The sequence below is a fragment of the Tachysurus vachellii genome, chromosome 14, assembly GCF_030014155.1.
Source record: "Tachysurus vachellii isolate PV-2020 chromosome 14, HZAU_Pvac_v1, whole genome shotgun sequence".
Lineage (NCBI taxonomy): Eukaryota > Metazoa > Chordata > Actinopteri > Siluriformes > Bagridae > Tachysurus > Tachysurus vachellii.
In genome coordinates, this window is record NC_083473.1 from 24367318 (window position 1) to 24387478 (window position 20161).

A 20161-nucleotide genomic window follows, 5' to 3' on the forward strand; every position below is an offset into this window, starting at 1 on the left:
TAAACAATTCTGTCTGAAATGTGCATTATTAAGCAACCACTAGCTCTATACTCACTTCTTTTTGATGTTAGGGCAGAGCTTGAGAACATCCTCCTTGCAGGCCATTTTAAACTTGTACGAAAAGCGGAAGTCTTTCATTTGGACCTGAGTGAGAAAAGTCAAACACACGGCCCATTAGGAAGAACTCCTCAGTTATAAAGATACTAAACAAAGAGCTGGAGCACGTAAAGATAAATATAATTATATAAATGGTGTGAACATAATACAGGTCATAACACCAGCAGTCTTTGTGAAAGGGGCCTGGTTGTGCTTATACCTATAGTTAATAAACTGGTCAACATTTGCAGAGTCTAAACTATGCTCAAGCTAATGAGATTATTGGCTTCTCTATTTTACATTTAAAACTGAAAACAATATTTAAGATTTCATTTTGAAAGTAAATTCACACAATCAGTATTTTTTAATTTTCTGAAAACAGCATTCTTGATGCTGATCAAATCAAACCAAATGACAAGGAGAAACATTTACAATCTGTTAAGTGTACATTTAATAAGATATCACTAAAAGTTGTGTGTGTTTTTTTTTGAAGGTTTATTACCAGCTGAAAGTGAGTTACTCCAACTGCACATTTTTCATTCATCTCCTTCTGGTGTTTATTGAGCACAAGACATTCCATCAGATCTCCAGTATCTATCTGATTATCTGCCATCTCCTATTAGACATATTAATAACAACAAAGTTAAAGATGAATAAGCAGGAACAAAACCAAAGTAAAGGAGGTTGTGGGTTTTACATTGGACCGTGTGGATGAGGAGCTTCAGTACACTCTGACTTACATGGCAGTGAGACTGGATGACAGGTTCACAAGCTCGAATTAAAAGGGCTTCAATTTGAATATCCTTAAAAGAAAAAAGTTAACGGGTTACAAAAGAAATCTGTAGACGTGGTTCAGATAAACAAACAAATAAAACACGTAGAGCACAGACAAAGCAGTACAACATCAATTCTAGTCATCTGATGGAAAGAGAAAAGGGGTGAAGCCAAAAGACTGTTTCTTACTTCAGACTCCAGCTCGGTCAGGTTACCCACCACTTCTCTACAATCTGAGCCCAAATCATCTAAATGATCCTGTAGACACTCCAACTCCTACAACAGTGCACACACACACACACACACACACATGTTTAATAAGAGCTGCAGAAAAAAAGATGTCTGTGTTTATTATATTAAATGTGAGGTCTCCGTTGTTTGAGAAATGCTTCAGAAAACTGAGTCGGGCCAGCAAACAAAACAAATACAAAACTAACATGTAGCCAATGAGCAGAAAGGGGCGTGTCTTGTCAATATGGGCGAGAGAGTGTTCAGTGCCCATGTGTGACATTAGCAGAAAGCGGTTTTAACATTGACATGGAGGATAAAAACAAAGAAAGAAAGAGAAGACAGACTTACGATAAGGTAAGAAGTAGGACGTGTTAATATAGGATCAGCTTTCCAGCGCTGGAGAGAACTGAAGGAGCAGGAAGTTGGTCACATATTCACAGATTGGAGTTTCCTGAGTCAATAACTCCTGAGCTAAACACTGTTACTACACAAATAACACCTCTTTTCTATCGTAGTAATGTAGAGACGCAGCTACAACCGTGTTTTGTGTAGTAACAGTGTTTAGCTCAGGAGTTATTGACTCGGGAAACTCCAATCTGTGAATATGTGACCAACTTTACTTAAGACGCCGAGGCGCTTTTTTCCTTCTCGATAGGTGAGTAACGTTGGTTTTGCTTTGTTACACAGAACTAATATATGCCTTTGTCCTTTACATGATTATGCTTGTGTGTCATTTTTGCTTGTTTGTTCATCTACAATCGTATTGTTCTTCACTTCAGCTGTGATAAAGACACATTTCTTTCCATTAGTTGCCTGGGTTACGTATGTATGTGTGGGCGGAGCTATCAATACAGGGGTGGGACCCGTTTGGGTTAGGGGCGTGTTTGTTTTGGTGATTTTGTGTGTCAACATTGGCTTTCAAACAACAGAGACCCCACCTTTAAACACACCAAATTGTGCTGTTCACCAAAAAACACCTAAAATTGACATTAGAAAGATTAACGGTGGATTAAACCACAGGCCACATTTTCTTTTACAGATCAATTTATGAAGCAGGACAGTGTTTGCCAAACTCCTGAGCTGGACCACAGTTTTACACTCTCATAAATCCTGTTCTATGTGTGTGTTACTCACTTTTTCATGCAGCTGCTGCTCATTTTGGGATCACTGTTTGTCCAGGCTTTCCTAGTGCATAATAATCTCTCTGACAAAACCCTGGCTCTTCATCTACTGACTCGTTTTGCATCGAGTGAAACGGCAGTGATTTTAAAATTGACCAGACAGATTTACAACACAGTCCCAAAAAACACAAAACAGATGGTTTTGCTGTTCCAATATTTTCAGAGGGACTGTATGTATTATGTAGCACAGTAATTAAAGTAAGATGTTACTGAATACAATTTTTAAAAAGGTAACCAGCTTAGTTTTCCTTACTTAAGCTTTTTTTGCTCTGTTATTTACAAACCTGTCCTGGCTCTGTTTTCTCACTGCACCACTTGCCCAGATCGGTCATACAGCGTTTCTGCAAGTCTGGGTCCAGCTTTACATCCAGAGCCCTCTGGTGAAGGATTCGCTGCACTTCTGTCTTACAGTCACGAGATAACTATAAAGAAACAAGATATTAAAGCTAGTACTCATAACCCAACTGAACAAACACACACCACATAAACTTCCCAGGAACTAGAATGATGTATATGGTCTTTATAAAACAAAAAGAAGAGTGAAATATGATTACATAATCATCTTGCCTGTACCACAATGACCCAAGAGGTTTTATTATCATTACCCAGAAGAATCCCACTTCCCACACCAACCAAAATCATTTGCAAATTACAATTTTGAATTAAAAAGCTTCTGGAAATTTTCAGTCTTTGTAAAATTAATACCACCAAAGATGTGATTTTGCTCCTCATATTCATATCAACACAAAGAAACTAAACTAAGATGTGAGAAGAGAAAATCTGATGCTAAATATTATTCAATTTCCTGGTTACAGGCTGAAAAGCTGAAAGTGTGAGTGAGACTACTGAGAAACTACTAGTACGTTGTTGGGAGCTGCAAATAAGATAAACCTTAGATTTGAAATACCAGCAAAGTAATACAAGGTAATTACTGAAGCCCCGATTACACCTGATAAAGTGATCAACCACAAGCGGTCATTAGCAGGAACAAATGTAAAGGAGGTCAAACAGACTTGAGAAAGAGGAAAAAAACAACACAAGACTTTCTAATAGAAATATCTCAGTTCTACAAAGACTGAAAATTCTGCAAAGTGTGAAGACGTCGCTCCAGTTGGACCCTTTCATTTATCATCCCATGCATAATTCGGTGTACTTGTGAGCGTCTGCAAGAATCCAGTACTTACAGTATAAGGACTGTTGCTGCCAGTTGACTCCTGTGGTTAATTTTAAAGTTAGTCTTAGATAAGTCACAGAAAGTTAGCCAGCAGTCATAAATTAACTTCTGGCCATTGCAAAGCTTCTAAGAAGGCTCATTACTGACCATTTCACATTTATTATGCCAGGTTTCACGCTTTAAGTGCCTCCAATGTATGTTAGACATCAACAAGAGCTTGGTCTGCTACAGGGCATGTGTTTGTATGTAAAGGCACCCTCACCCGTCGACCCTGCTCCTCTGTGCGGTACGCGTGGCGGTACAGACAGGAAAAGACCGCTCCTGGGGGCATGAACTCACTCGTCTCGTTCCAGCCATGAGTGTGGCAAATACGTGCAGCATCATTCTGACACTTCCTGTAGAGGATCGGGTCCAACCTGAGAGTAAAGACAAAAATATGAAATAAATCCTGGCTTTACAAATAAACTCAAAATCACCATGTGGCCTCACACATACTGGTCATTCTTAATAAAGACGAACATCAAACTAGTAATAAATTGGACAAACCCGATATCAGTTTAAACCATAAAGGCCTCATGACACTGTTGACTCACTTCCAGTCTCTGGAGATGAAGTACTGCAGCTCTAGCAACCTGTGTTCACAGTCTTCCACCATCTTATCAGTGTAAAGATGCTCCATTAAACAGGAGAGAATCCTATATTAAAAGCAAAAGTAAACCCATAACCATCTTCTCCAAACTACTGCCGTCATGGTTCATCATTATATTTTAGTTTAGATTGAGTAAAAAAAAAAAAAAAAAAAAAAAGTTGTAAATTAAAGATTAAAGAGGAATAACGTCGACTCACATGGGATCTCCGTTACGGATGTGTTTACAGGCCGTCTGGATGACTGACTCACAGGCCTCGTTGAGAGCGCGGTCAATCCTGTAATCTGCCCCAGGGTCTGTCTCCTGGATCAAAGTCTGGAGCTGAGGACAATTAATACAAAACCACATGTTTTACATATATACAGTCACGTATGTAGAGGATAAAACGGTACGAGACGTGACATAAAAAAAAATTAAAAAGTATCACAGTTCATACATAAAAACTACTTGTTTTGGATCAATGCAGCTGAAAGGGTGTGAACAAATAGGGGAGGAGTCAGAAAAAAGGAATTGGTAATGAATGAAAGAATCACCTGTGTGTGATTAATGAGGTCTTGTTTATATTAAGCTAGAATGAATGCTGTGCAATTAGAGAGCCTGTACGTGTGTGAGGTTCATGTGGCATGGATTAAACACAAACAAATACAGCCCTGTACTTTATCACACCTTCGTTCAATCTTCTTATTCGCAACCACCCGGATATTACAGTCACACTTCATGTAAAACCTCACTGAAGCCCAATCCCCATATAAGGTCTAAAGTCAACTCACAGATTTCTGACAGAGGTTGTCTTCAATGGCCTTGTCACGGGAAACTCTCATGAGGCAGTGAAGGGTTCGGCCCTTTTGGTGCAGACCAGAGCAGTGAGCGTCGATCTCCCCACGGCAGTGCAACACAATCTCAGGACTCAGCGAATAATCCTCCATCAGCATGCGTCTGTAGTCCAACATCTCCCCCTGACACTCACCACTCACAGTGCGTCCTGATACACACAGGAGATAACACTGATCCTCGTACAACAACCAGGTACCAAGCCATTTATAGCTGCTATCAGTTGCATGAGTATTATCAACACATATGTTATATTAATCTCATTTTATGCAACACTGGAAGACAAGATGCATCTACAACAATTAATGGTAACTAACAAGAGTGACACAAAGTACTGCACGTGCAGAAAGGACTTTAAATCAAATACACAGTGATCAATGCATGAGCAAAAAATTATTTACATTGTTTGTGCTAAAGTGGCTTTTTTTCTGTGTCTGTAGCACACATCCTTCTCAGCACTCCTACCTCTGTGTACTGCAGACTCGAGGCACAGTAGTAGGTAGGAGAGCTTGGCTTCTCTGCCTCGAGGCAGTGTGGTATCCACGTTGCAGCGGTATTTCCGCAGGTCCTGTTTGCAGGCTTTGGCCAGTGAGTAGCTGACCTTGTAGTCTTGTGCGATCAGCTTCTGTCTGGTGGAGAGAGCTTCTCTGCACTGTGCATCACAGGAAAATAAAAACCATTCAATCGACACAAATCACAGATTTATTATTAATTAAATTATGGTTGAGGTCAGTTTGTGTAATATTATAGAAGAGTTGCTCACAGAATAGAACAGAGGTATTAAATACCTTTACAGACATGGAATCTTCAAATTTGTGGTTGAAAAGACATTTGTAGACCCTGCCTTCACCTGCTGGAGTCTAAATTGCCAAAAACAATAGGATGAGTGTGGCATCCTACCTGCAAATGGTGCACTTCAAATACGCAAAGTCAGAGACTTACATTCTCACAGAAGCGCTCACGATCGTCACGGCACGCAAAGAACAGGTGCCTGTCCAGGTGAAAGTCATCTGATGAAAGCTCAGCCACACGCATGATGGCCTTCTTACAATCGTCTTTAATTGTATAACGCCCTGGCTGTTCCTCTGCCTCACTCACCAGCCCTTTCTCCAGACATGCTATCACCTCTCCTTGAGAGTGTATATCCTTAAAAAAAGAGAAGGCAAGGACAAAATATAATATTATAACTCACCAAGTTTCAACTGGACTGTACTGAAAAGGTAAGCCAGATTTCTGCTCTAAAAACTTATCAGATATATATTAAAAATTACCATCTAAAAATTACCATCTTTTTAACTGGATTATGAGCACTTGATTACATTATGTGAGTGTTTCTTTATTCCAGCACCCATAAATCACATCACAACTCTATTACACACACGTCACACATTCTGAAATGAATCTGTAACTAGAAAGTAACTGGAAAATATTTCAGTATTTCTTGGTTCAGCAGCTCATGAGTCATCAGTGTTATTAAGATGACAGTCTGATATGTGGCCAGTGAAGCGTAGTGCTCGTGTCCCAGAAGGTCGTGGCTCACCTTCTCACCGGTGTTAACACTCCCACAGTGCAGTGTGTTGATGTCGTCTTTGCAGCTGTCCATAAAGCCACAGATGAGCCGGTAGTCACTGAAGATGATGGTCGTCATCTTGGTGATGTACTGATTGCACTGGTATTCAGTGATGTTGGTACGGTGATCTACCAAACATGACACTAAATAGCCTTTCCCTCGCTCCTCTGATGCACACTCTTTAATCTGTAACCACAAATTCATTCATTACATTATATTAAACGCCACATAGTTTAATCTGTTCGCTTTGTTTTACTTCACACACAAAGGCACAATCTGCTGGAGAGAGCGAGCACAAGGGTACTTACATCACCAATGGTGCTTTTGCACACCTCAACGGCCACGGACTCAAACTTCGGGTCTGTTGTCAGATTCAGCTTGTAATTCCATAGCAGCTAAAAAGATGGAATTTAAACATTTAGTTAAATAATGTATGTATACAAACCCTGCTACTGACATACAGCCCCATATCAAGCGTCATCAAACTCTGAACTTGAAAATGATCCATACGGAACACGTCGTTATATTTCCTTCTGTATATCTCACTTTACTCTAAAGTCATCACGGACCTGGAACATAAAACATATGACAAAAAACTGTGAAAAACTTCTACTCACATGGTTACAGCTGGCTGCAATCTCAGTTTCCTATAGGGTGAAAAACATAACAGCAGGTTTTATTTCAGCAGCTGCTTCAGAACCAGAAAAACATCAAAAAACATAAAACTAGCTGTCGTTGCTTTAATGAAAAATAATCTGAGCCAGATTTCTAAACAGTACTAATACATCTGGACACACAGTTCATACTGAACGTCAACACGATTCTCACTATTAACGATGTTAATCCTCAACAGGTTCTTCAACTAATTTCCACATAAAGCGGTCATGTACAAATCTAGCCAGCTGCTACTCTACATAGTGACAGTCAGTGACCGCATTTCTTTGGAGACGCAGCAGCATGAAAGACAACATGGAGGAGCCGAAGCCTAAAATACTCATTGTACTATTATATGGAACCTGTTTGTATTTTACACAAAGAACACTACACAAATTTGTTTGCAGAATACACAACGGTTTGAAATGTCAAGATGGACTTGTTTAACAGCCTTGAAATAAAACATCCATAAAATATCGCAAAAGCCAACATGGGAAAGTGCCTGAGTAAAACAGCACAGCAAAAAAAAGAGATTTAAAAAAAACAACAAAAAAATAATCGTGTTCATATCATATAGCGTACGGTGTGTTCATATCATATGTAATGTGTGTTCACACGGCGTACGGTGTGTTCACACGGTTCATATCTACAGTGATCCAACCTGAGAAAAACAGACACGATATTTTTACTACAAGGTACTAAACCTGTCCAAGTGTGATTGTTTATCACAAACATTATTAGATAGCTGGCCAAGATAAACCCCTCCAACTATGGAGACTTTCACAGAGTCAAAACACCGCAGCCTGTACCAGCATCACATGATAGACAGTTCTTATGCTTATTTTCTTAACAAGGTGGGATTAATGGATCAGATGCCCTTCAGCGAGGATCTCTGGGACAACAGACTCCTAAGGCATCTATAAGAAAATATCCTCTGGAGTTAATAAATCTGGTTCAGTGTTACAGCACTGACAGGCTTCAGAAAATTCCCTAACAGCAGCACGTGATTTAGTAATAAGGAGACAAGCGTGTTTAATTGGAGAGGCTCAAAGGAGCTACACTAACTTTTATATACACAGTCCCACAAGCACAGAGACATTTCACTTTCTAAAACGCGACATCAGTTTATGTTGAACAAGTGAGCAGAAGCTCTGACTTTCTGATTAGTGTGGATGGTTTCACTCAATGTCACACAAACAAGAACCTTTAGAAGGACCAGGACTGGACACATGCTAAAAATCTACATGATAACCCACTCATACAAATCCTGAGCTCATGTGATCACTGGAATTGTTACACAGAACAGAAAATGGTGAACATTACTTCTTATTGTCTTTCAAATCAAACCTTTCAGCTGCACCAAGTGAAATATGTGGAGAACAATTACAGACAGATACACAAACAAACAGCCACTCAGAAAACAAACCTAACAGTTACTCTGGTGTTTGTTTCTAACTTCTTAAGAACATCACCTTAGCTAAATACAGCTGTGGGAAATCCTATCCTCTGAATACCCTCCCACAACAGCAAGTAACACAGAACATCCATTTTCTTCTTCTCCGTTCGGCCTCGTTGGGTGTGTTTCTTTGAATAACTGAGAACAAACTCAAATAGACTCAAACAGACCCTCAACACAGAGATCGGTCAGCAAAAGTGTCGAACACAAACAGCCATGAAATACTTCATTTACATCCAGGCTGAGAGGAAGAACCTGAGGAGCACCACCTCACTGCTCCATTTACATTCCAGCCTTTTTGACTTCAATCCAACACTGGACATAAATGTGGAGTAGATATTTCTTCTAAGACTGTAAAAATAATATAAACAATGACTTCTATACAAAAGCGCTATAGCTTCAGAAACTGTCACTCTGTAAAAAGCGTACAAAAATTTTTACTACGATGCAATATCTACATGTAGGACAAATATCAAAAGACTTGATCACGGTAGTTTGAGTGATGGATCACATGATCAGTGAGCAAACAAGGCCGAGTGCCAAAAGACATGATGGAATATGAACTGCTCCCTCGACTGCCTCTGTGATTTTATACATATTCTTGTCACGACTGGAAAAGTCTTCCAAAAAGGGCGACCCCTCATTCCATAATCCTGCCAACATTAAACCGCCTCTTCAAGTCACCACGGCCCATAGCGAAGCCTCTTATTAAAGCAAGCCCAGCTTTTTATAGATCGCTCTGTTCCCTTTCACAAAGCACCAAAAATAAGCACAAAATAACTAACTCTGTTTAGACAGGAAAAGACTGTGGAAGAATCTTCATGTCACCATCAACAACAAACAACAAAAAGACTTTGCAGCCTTTCAATTCAGTAAAACGTTGGTGTTGACAGCACATTTATTCTAGCAGAAGAAGATAAAGATCTGAACGTGTTACTAGTTCAGCTGCATGGATGTGTGTGTACACCGGAGCAGGTACCAGTCTGATACACTGCATCTCTGTGTTCATGTGTTACGTTAGAACATCACGAGCTGTTTTAAAGCTAACGCTGTATTTCTGCCAAATTGCAATAAATGAATGTTAGATCTTTCTGTGCCAAGAGGAGGTTGTGGTCACATACTGATGAATATTGAGCGCTTTAATAACTGATAATGGCTCTTTACATCTGTGTTTAAGAGAGAGTTCAGAAGCAAACAGTCAGGAGGCTTTTTATTGTCATTCCTCTATATAGCTTGGAGTGAAAGGTCACTTTGTCCCTTGTAAAGCAGAGCTGGTGTATATTCTGAGAATATATTCAACAGAATTACACTGGACTTATTGAGCTGAAACAATGATGATTCACATGAACACAATGATTCAGCTCTGCATTTGTCCACGTCGTCCCTCTATAGTTTAACATTATTACAGTAAAGGGGTCAGATTGAGCTTCACAAAAAAATTCTAAACAAATCATTTAACAGTAAAAAAGAGCCGTATAAAGCAGGTATTATCTGTGGTGATGTCTACACATCAAACTCCATAAAACAACAAATATGTCAAAGGATTCGAGCTATAAATGTGTTAAGTCCAGATGTGTAGCATTATAGACGTGTCCGAGCTGAAACATGACTAACTTCATGCTAAACTACTTCCTTATCTTGTTCACTTCCCCAGGCCTGAGTTATATAATAATATAATATCAGTTATATTATTATATAACAGTAACATACAGTGAACATATACAGACACAGATTAGCTAAAGGTTAGCATGCATTAATCAGTAAATATGCTACAATACATTAGCTAACGTTAGCATCCCGTCGGTCTCATGTTTGCTAACGCCTAGCAACACTAAGCTGTGTATTTAACGCTAACATTAGCATCAGTCAGTAACTGTAGTGACATTCGGCTTATATTGATGACATGATGATTTATAAACACTAACAATAAGCGGTAACTGACACAAATCTCCTGACAGTGTAAAACACCTCAGAGCTGCGCACTTAGCATTGAAGCTAACGCTAGTCAGCCTGCTGGGTTTCTACCGCCGCTCCCACAACTACAACAGCGAGCAACACGCTGGGGTTCTGACCTCTTTCCTGTCCTGCAGACACTCGAGCACCGCCAGGTTGTTGTTCCATGAGTGTTTGGAGCACAGTCGGGTCACGTCTTCGCGACAGGCCTCGTCTTCAGCCAGCCTCCAGCCGGCGGAGCTGCGGCGGGACTGAGCGGCCTTCGGCTCGGCCAGCGCACCTCCGGCATTTCTAACATCATTAACGTTATCTGCTGCATTAACATCAGCGTGAACGCTCGGGGATTTCGCTCCCTGGCTAGAACGAAGGCAAGCGGTGAAGGATATAAGCAATAAAAGAAGCTGCACACGTCTACAAGCCGCCATCTTCGGTAAACCACCTACGCGTAACTGGCCTACGGCAGCCGGAGGCCAATGATTTGTGTGTGGAGATGTAGGATTCGGAAAGGAATCGGTTCACTCTGAACTCCTTATCTCGAGGGAGTCAAATGAGTCGACTCACGACCACGAATGAACCTAAGGTTACTTTTCAGCTACAAACAAACTTAAAAACTTTATATACAAACTACACCAATGACTTTATATACAAACTACACCAATTTGTAGCATATCTGAGATTTCTCAAAGCTTTAATTATTGTTTAGTTCAGATAAAAGTATATATAAATCTATAATTCATACTATTCGACTCGTCAGTCTTTGGGGAAAAAACTCGTAGTTTTAAAGATTAAAAATTTGCCTTGGTTTCGCTTAAGTAGCTTATTTTATTGGATTTCTATTAACATATACAATAAATGCACACACACATATATATATATACATATATATATATACACACACACACACACACACACACATATATATATATATATACACACACACACACACACACACACACACTCTACCTGTTTTATTTTCCCATTACAATATTTCTGGACAAACGAATCAACGCTTCTAGAAATTGATTCAATGAAGCTGTTCTGTAAGGAGTCGAAACGCTGAAGTGAATCATGATTCCCTTAATTAGTGTTAGTTGTGTGATTGAGATGGAGCACAAAGAGGCCACGTAGACCCCAGAACACAAGATCACCTTCTCTATACACCCTGGACGGAGTGCCAACCCATCACAGGGCACACACACACACACACACTCTCATTCACTCACACAATCACACACTACGGACAATTTTCCAGAGATGCCAATCAACCTACCATGCATGTCTTTGGACCGGGGGAGGAAACCGGAGTACCCGGAGGAAACCCCCGAGGCACGGGGAGAACATGCAAACTCCACACACACAAGGTGGAGGTGGGAATCGAACCCACAACCCTGGAGGTGTGAGGCGAACGTGCTAACCACTAAGCCACCGTGCCCCCCCGCTATTGATTAAAAGAAGTTAAATCTCAAAAAGACTTCAGTAAAAATGTTTCACACATATTAGAGAAAAACTAGCACATTATTACTATACGGTCTGTAGTGGGTTAAAGGTTTGTAGTTACAGTTTATCTGCAGACACAATAATACTCTTTAAAAAAACAGCCTCAATAAAACATTTATTAAGAAATACAGTCAGAGATCAATAAAAACATTTACGTATGTACATTTACCATTACATACAAACACACAGGAAAAATGCAGAGGCATGTCACTGTTGTATTCTTAAACAACTGGAACAATGTTAGAAGATTATACAGAAAACATGACAAAGAAAACGAAACGTTTGAAAACAAGAAAGTTTTCAGGACGAATATCTTGAGTGCAACAAGCAATACAAATCTATACTGATGATTAATGATGTTTCTGAAACCTTAATGCAAAATTATAGCGGATAATTTATGGAGCTTTTCACAATATCCATGGTATGCAGATCGAACACAGTCACATGCCCTGTCATTCAAAGTCCCATCATCACAATAAAACGTATGCTTTGAAAAATACCCCTGATTTCTATGAACCATCATGTCAAGAGTAAAACAGACCACATCGTCTGGGTCCAAAAACGACCAAAGGAGCTACTCTTAGAAACTCGCTCTTTCTGAGCCACTCTGCTCCCATTTATAGATCTTAATCATCTTCTCCGTTAGAGATGCCAGGTAATGTTCTTGGTTTGTATAAAAAGGGCAGATGTCCATGACTGGTATGTCTGCAGGAAGTTTCTGAAGCAAGGCTCCACTACTCGCATCCCATACCTGTGGAAGTTAAAACACAACATACGATTATAAGGTGTACATCAATATTCTATACCAATAACCCCATATTAAAAACGCTCTAAAAGTGAGCATGCATATATCCACCCACCATGGTAGAGTTAGAACCCTCATCTCCTGCACACACCAGAGTGGAGTCAGTAACAGGACTCTTGAACACAGTGTTCTTTGTGAGCAACTTGGAAGATGAGCCAGCAGTGAAGGTCTGGACAGGAGAACAGGAACAGACAGGATCCTGGCCCGAGTCCTGATGAGGGCTTCGGTTAAGCTCCATCAGAACACAACGCAAAGATGGGTTGGTACGACCTGGAATTAAACAACAGTTCAAGTGCTCTTTGTAGTTCAGTGTTTTCCAACTGCGGTCCTGAAACACAACTGCACCACAAGTCTTATTCCTCCTATATTGTTAAAAAACTATTAATAGTTTTATCAGTGTACACTGTGTATTTTGCAGTTCATCCTGTTCTGCTGAACACACCAGCAGATAGCAAAGTCTACTTTCAAAATCCAGCCTGATAAAACCACAAGGTTGCCATTGTACAGTCTGACCTGCTCATTAGGGATGTAATTATAAATCTGCTTTGTGACGATGGTTATTGGTACTGAAGTGCTATATAAATAAAACTGAACTGAATGTAAGAGTTTTGGTTTTACACTCGACTTTCATGAGCTCAAACACCCCTAACCACATTTAGACGCTACACATCATATACTGCCATTATTAATTTACTCACCATAACATACACACTATAAACAAGCCTTGTATCACAGTGTAATGGGAATTTTACACTAGCAAGCAATTGTTCAAAGCTGTAATTTGGAACTCCTTAGATGTAAGAATCATTATATAATCAATCAATAAATGAATTGATATATAAGTAATAGCACATCTACAACTCTCTCTGTAGCTCAGAAGTACTAATTTATACAGAAGTACTTAAACAGTGGACACTTTGATGCAGTAGTGTGAAATTTAATACTATTTAATTTAAAGTGCATTTAATACTTTTTCTTTTTAAGGCCATTATGACTTAGAACAATAAAAAATATTTTAATACGTTCGTTGTTTAGTAACAGCTGCTTATAAAAGCTGAACATATCTCACAATTTACAGAATTTTTAAATTTGGTTTCTTCTTGAGTTTTGGATACGAGACATTTGACAGCAGTTTATCTTTAAAGGCTTCACCTGGTCTGTAGGTGACCAGACAATGTCTGCTCTCAGGTTCAACCTGAATGTCTGTACAGCCTCCAGACTCTAAAGGCAGAACGTGCTGTCGATATAAGGTTCCATCCACTTGCTCCCAGAAACATCCTCCCTCAAGGGAGCCAGCAATGAGGCCACCACAGGGGAACAAGCTGGAGGCAGCACGGGGCAGGTAGGCCAGGGATACGACCGGACAACTGCACACAATCAGAAATAATAACAAGGTATTAAAACATGGAAAATCTCCAAGATCTAACAAACGCAAAAATTCCAGTGCGTGCCATTACACTCAAAGCAAAAGTCTCTTGTATATTGTGTGGACACAGAACAAAGCCTATAAGAAGTCATACCATCACAGCAATATGATTAAATACAAAAACAAAAGCCCTTGCCCTCAAAGCTGTACATCTACACGTTAGTTATTTAACACTTAAGACAAACAGCACAGACTCCACAGGAATGAGTGAGAATTCCCAGAGTGCCAGTTACAATGATTTGGTAGGGGCAACCACATGGATGGGATGTGGTAGCCTAGTGGTTAATGTGTTGGGCTACCAATCAGAAGGTTGTGAGTTCGATTCCTACGTCCACCAAGCTGCCACTGCTAGACCCCTGAGCAAGGCCCTTAACCCTCAATTGCTCAATTGTATAGAAATGAGATAATGTAAGTCGCTCTGGTGTATGGTATAAAGGCGTCTGCTAAATGTTGTAAATGTCCAAAAATGAACAGTGCAACAAATACTACACAACTGTTACAGGGGTTCTGTGTCAGTACCTGGAACGAAGAGGTGCGAGCTCCTGCACGTGAGTGCTGGTGTCCCGTGTGTCATACACTCGCACTGAGCCGTTGCTCAGACCAGCATAAATGTAGTTGTTGTTGTCGTGGCACCAACAGCAGCTCCATACGGTTTTCCCAGTGTTGTAGGCCTGTACCACTGTGTTGGTAAACAAGCTGTGGGAAAAATACATCAGTGCTTTGAACAGCTATCAGATTAATTACTTGTGCTTGAAAAGAACACTTCATATCATTGCACTTGGGTAACTCTGCCTATGGGGGGCACATTAACATTGGTCCAACGCCGCATGCAGCTGTCATTTTCCACATATATTTAGTAGATGAACTTCGTCCCTAGTTCCAGGGTCATGTTACTGCAGTCATTCGATTACCTGTAACCAGACTGCACTAAATTGACCATCATTAACGACTACTGAGACGGGGCATGAGAGCGCACTGCTGCTGCTGTACAGCTCGAATCTGCAGCTTCATACGGCCTGTGGGAATAAGGAAATGAGCCTCATACCTGGTAAGCTTGATGGTATTATCGAAGGCAGCCGAAAGCAGAAGGCCATCTTGCTGTCTGTTGAAGGCAAGGCCTCTGATTTGTTTAGTGTGGATGGGAACATAATGACTGGCTTTGAGATTCACAGTGCTGATTTTTTTCACCCCAAAGCCTGAGACAAAAGAGGAAAGAAACATTGAGGGAAAAGTCAGTCGACACGTGTCTAAATACTCAAGACTACATTAAAACACGTTCCTAATTATACAAACCAGGAACCAGGGAGGCATGAGGGGAAGGCTGAGAAGCCAACAGGCAACTGAGGGGCTCACAGTAAGTCAGCACACGACAGCCACCGGTCTGAGAAACAAGGACAGCCTTAGAGAAAACATAATTTCCTCTGCAGGAGGATTCATGTCTCTGAGACAGAGACAGTGCAGAGGTCTGAGAATGAGTCGAGCTGGAAGGAGTCTGTGCCATTAACCTCCTGAGCTCCTGCACAGGACGAGACAGAGAGAGAGGGAGACAGAGAGAGACGGACAGACAGAGGGAGACAGAGACAGAGGGAGACGGACAGAGGGGGAGAGAGAGAGAGAGAGGGAGAGGGAGAGAGAGAGAGGCTTATTAAAAATTCGAGAGCAGAGCAATGATAATAGGAGAACATCTAAATAGACCTGATGACATGACTGATGGCTTTGGACAGAAATTGCTGTTTAATGAGTTCATTTAGAATATTTAAGGAACTAAAATGTAAACAAATAGAAATACTCAACACTCTTCATTATGTCATGTGATGAAGACGGAGATTTGAGAGAACAAGTGTGAGCAGATCTCATACCTGAACCTCTTTGCGGAGTTTCCCACACTCGTCTGTTACAACCTGTAAACGAAGACGACACTGAGCAGATTCCAGCTCTGCCTTCCTCCGCAAACTTTGCTCCTGCTCCAAAGATCTAAACACACACATCAATAACTGGATTAAAAGCAAAAACACGTTCGATGGAAGTCCAGTTTGTAATTCAGAATGACTTTACCTCTTTAAACTCTCCTGTTCTGTGTTGTCCACGGCCCTCAGTTTGTGTGCATACAACAGCACGATATCAGCACGCTTGGCCTTCTTATTGCACTGGAGAAAAACAAAGGAAAAAGTTTATGTACAGCTATAATGTGCACTATGAGTGTTTCAAAATGATAAATATACCATAACTATATCCATTAATAGCTAAATATACATCACATGATAAACAAACTTGACCCTCTGTTCTCTTTGATATGACAAACACTGACCTGAGGGCATTTCGCTCCTTGGCCCTTCAACCAGCGGTCAATACAGGTGAATCCAAACAAGTGTCCACATCGCAGCGTGGCCAGGCGGTGTTCACCAGATGTGGTCCAAGGTTCAAAACATATAGAGCAGGTCTCTCCCTCTCCATCATTCTCAGCCCCAGCAGCCGAGAGCGAGGCGCCTTTATTGGCCTCTGCGGGTGACGCCTCAGCCTAGGAAAAGACAATGAGGGGTCGACACACAGAAACGTTCACAATATTTGGCTCTTTGCACACTTCTTTCACCTTACCTTTACTTCAGACTGAACTAGAGGTTCAGGGTGATCAGCTTCAGCAGAAACAGTCGGCTCTGGGTTAAAGAAACATTTTCTCTTTTAAATGACTGAAGAAAACAAATGAGCAAAAGTCAAAGCAAGACAATACACAGCTTTTATAAAGTAATGCAAACCAAAGTTTGTATGAGCACAAGGGCTTTGATAGGCTAATAGTTTTTATAAGCAGCCCAACACTCTCTAGTCCGTTTTACAGACCGACAGCCTCCAAAGTTCCTACACTATTTCCCAAAAGTGTTCCAATTTTTTCCAAAATGAACTAATGTTTATCTAAATATCACACACACACACACACACACACACGCGCCTCCTCTTCCTGTCCCAATTGTTTGAATGTTAAAGGATCACATTAGCTGGTTGTTTATCTCCCATTTACAAATCCTGAGGCTTTCAAAATGTATAGCACGCTGCTGAAATCTGAGGATAAAACATTGTAAAAACTAATTCCTGCATGACAACATGAGCACATCAGAGAGGCAGATGAAGGTGTACCTGTTGCACTGGACTGTTGAAGTGGTGGAGAGACGAGAGCAGCAGGCTGGCTGCTATTCAGTATAGCTGTAACATCAGCAGCAGGTATCGGACCCGGTGTCTCTCTATTGTGTCTTTCCTCCTCAGAGTCGCTCACATCGTCTGTGCTACCCGAGAGAGGCTCTGTGTCGCTTCCTGTTGACACCCTGAGCAGAAAGTCTAAAGGACCTCGGTTCAAAGGTGAAGACTGTGTGGAGTACTGGAACCGCAGCCCTGCTCTGTGAATAGGGATTTACTCATGTAAAACACACACACACACTGGTGTAACACACATTAAACAGCATTTTTAAACCTGAGAAACAATATTTGTCAAAACGGCTCATTAGTAATACATTTTGATTAAGAGTTTAAAAACCAAAGAAGAATCTCTCAGATAGAAGATAGTCGTGGACATGAAAGGATTTAGTTACGCTGGACTTCAGGGCCATTTCTGGCTATTTTGTATCACATTGCTTTAGTCTGAGCACATTCCTGAATCACCACCACCTTTTTCATGGCTCTTTACCGAATGGCGTTTCACTGATTTGTAATGACTGAAAACGGACTGTATTGCGGCCGTCATCATACCATTATGCTAAACATTTCTAAACCGGATTCATTTTACATTTAGGGGACAAGGATTTGCATTTTTCAGTGAACTGTTGTTCTGGACTCATTCCAACCGCACTGATACTCAACACGTCTGTGCTAAACTAGGCATTGTGTGTTTAATACACCGCTATTTAAACGGTGTGCAGTTCACATGGTTCTGTGCAGCAAGACTTGCTCTGGTTATGTTCACACCTTGCCCTCCTTCTCCTGATAATCTGAGTTGTTGCAAGTCGTGGCCTTGTAATAAGAACCGTGCTTCGTCCTTCAGGTCTCCTATCGGGCTCCTCGTCCTCTTCCACTTCCGTGCTGCTCCCGGAGTCAGGAATGATGATGGGACCTGCTCCGAGCTGCAAATCTACCTCCATGTCTTCCATCTAGACAACAACATTTAGGGAAAGAAATCGACACCCAGATCAGACAGAAACGTGCAGACAGTCAGTAATCATGTGTATTATATAGAGCTTGTTGTGCCCTATATTTATTACATCACTGTTCGCTGTAAACGAGTAAATCTTTAAAACTCTAGAGTGATTATTTAGTCAGATAAACACATGCTAACGTGAGCAGCTCTTCTCTTACAGCCCTCACCATAGTCACAGCTTCAGCTTTCAGTTTAAATGTCAAATATAACTAAAGACTCGCAGGTTTGTAGCTGCATCAGATGTGAACCGCTCTGAGCTAACTAGCAGTTTCACACTAACTAGCAGTTTCACACGAACTAGCAGTTTCACACGAACTAGCAGTTTCACACGAACTAGCAGTTTCACACGAACTAGCAGTTTCACACTAACTAGCAGTTTCACACTAACTAGCAGTTTCACACTAACTAGCAGTTTCACACTAACTAGCAGTTTCACACTAACTAGCAGTTTGACGTTAACTAACAGTTTCACACGAACTAGCAGTTTCACGTTAACTAGCAGTTTCACACTAACTAGCAGTTTAACACTAACTAGCAGTTTGACGCTAACTAGCAGTTTGACGCTAACTAGCAGTTTGACGCTAACTAGCGAAGCTAATTCTCGACACTAAAACCATGTAAACAAAAACAACTCTTGCTAGAAAATAACAGCAGATCATTTTTAAGAGGAATTTATCTATAAAATAATCCCTGTGTTTAACCGCCTCTACATTCACTGTGTGTTAAACAATAACAAAGAGATCATTAGTTTTAATGTTAGTGTTGGTTTAAAGCTTTACACATCTGACTGCTGTGTGACTGCTTACTGCTGTTTATTAATAATAAATACATTTATATATAAACACAAACACATAATATACATAAACACATAACACACAAACATAATATACATACACACTTGTATAATATATAAACACATAAACACACATAATATAAACATATATATAATATAAATATATATATAATATAAACACAACACACACAAACACAAACACATATAATAAACACATAATATAAACACATATATAATATAAACATATATAATAAACACATAATATAAACACATATATAATATAAACATATATAATAAACATATATAATAAACACATATATAATAAACACATAATATAAACATATATAATATAAACATATATAACATATATAATAAACACATAATATAAACACATATAACACACAGGTCCAGATGACTAGCCGACAGCAGGTTAGCAAACATTTGACAATAACAGAGTAACATTACCTTTAACACACATTATTCAGCCATGACACACAGGGGCTTTACGGTAACCGGATTAACGGCGGTTTTAACGATTAATCACTAATATAAATATAAAACTGGGTCGATTTTTATCTCATTAACTAGTTAGATTTACTGAGATCCAAAGCACGCGCCAAGCTGAAGCCCCGCCTCTTCCTCCTCACGTGTTCACAAGGGGCGCAGGTTAAAGGTGATTTATTTTTATTCCTTAATGAACAAATCACCTGAAACATTTGCAGAACATAATAAACAATGCTTAAAGCCACGGCCTTAAAAACTAAAAAAAAAGCTAAAGCGTATAAAGTCGCTGAGACAATAGGTTTGGAAAACTGCTTTCCGGTCCGTAAAGCTGGTCTGTGGTTGGATGAGCCACCTGTCAATCTGTGATATAGACCGTGCTGATTGGACGA

The 20161-nt window shown here is 40.2% G+C and overlaps 2 protein-coding genes across 5 annotated transcripts in view; both read right to left on the reverse strand.

Moving 5' to 3' along the window:
- The window catches only part of glg1a (golgi glycoprotein 1a), an 18575-nt gene extending 7509 nt beyond the window's left edge, over positions 1 to 11066 (reverse strand). For 2 of the 4 annotated variants that reach the window (XM_060886124.1, XM_060886127.1), the window contains exons 1-17: positions 10687 to 11066; positions 7122 to 7151; positions 6813 to 6899; positions 6475 to 6690; positions 5877 to 6080; positions 5723 to 5794; positions 5400 to 5586; positions 4874 to 5085; positions 4303 to 4424; positions 4050 to 4151; positions 3719 to 3872; positions 3467 to 3496; positions 2567 to 2704; positions 1060 to 1146; positions 837 to 899; positions 599 to 712; positions 56 to 144 (exon numbers count right to left, since the gene is read on the reverse strand). In XM_060886124.1, the coding sequence (XP_060742107.1) occupies positions 56 to 144; positions 599 to 712; positions 837 to 899; positions 1060 to 1146; positions 2567 to 2704; positions 3467 to 3496; positions 3719 to 3872; positions 4050 to 4151; positions 4303 to 4424; positions 4874 to 5085; positions 5400 to 5586; positions 5723 to 5794; positions 5877 to 6080; positions 6475 to 6690; positions 6813 to 6899; positions 7122 to 7151; positions 10687 to 10992 (2213 nt within the window). In that variant the 5' untranslated portion in view covers positions 10993 to 11066. The remainder of the gene's footprint in view (positions 1 to 55; positions 145 to 598; positions 713 to 836; positions 900 to 1059; positions 1147 to 2566; positions 2705 to 3466; positions 3497 to 3718; positions 3873 to 4049; positions 4152 to 4302; positions 4425 to 4873; positions 5086 to 5399; positions 5587 to 5722; positions 5795 to 5876; positions 6081 to 6474; positions 6691 to 6812; positions 6900 to 7121; positions 7152 to 10686) is intronic. The other 2 variants (XM_060886126.1, XM_060886128.1) reach the window with 1 other exon arrangement.
- A 1092-nt stretch (positions 11067 to 12158) lies between these two features.
- rfwd3 (ring finger and WD repeat domain 3) lies at positions 12159 to 19895 on the reverse strand. Its single transcript, XM_060887197.1, has 13 exons — positions 19734 to 19895; positions 18247 to 18428; positions 17425 to 17681; positions 16891 to 16949; positions 16604 to 16813; positions 16351 to 16442; positions 16155 to 16269; positions 15589 to 15811; positions 15341 to 15491; positions 14815 to 14991; positions 14022 to 14236; positions 12925 to 13139; positions 12159 to 12815 (listed from the first exon to the last, which is right to left on the reverse strand). Exons 2-13 carry the CDS (start codon positions 18426 to 18428, stop codon positions 12645 to 12647), a joined length of 2067 nt encoding a protein of 688 aa, XP_060743180.1. The 5' UTR covers positions 19734 to 19895; the 3' UTR covers positions 12159 to 12644.
- Between the last annotated feature and the right edge of the window lie 266 nt (positions 19896 to 20161).

Bases quoted from the DNA above. Each gene is read 5' to 3' on its own strand.
- rfwd3 (XM_060887197.1), bottom strand. From the start codon at position 18,428: ATGGAAGACATGGAGGTAGATTTGCAGCTCGGAGCAGGTCCCATCATC. The intron at 15,492-15,588 runs GTTTGTATAATT...CTTTTGTCTCAG, and splicing joins TCATGCCTCCCTGGTTCCTG to GCTTTGGGGTGAAAAAAATC. The intron at 12,816-12,924 runs GTGGGTGGATAT...TAACTTCCACAG, and splicing joins AGGGTTCTAACTCTACCATG to GTATGGGATGCGAGTAGTGG.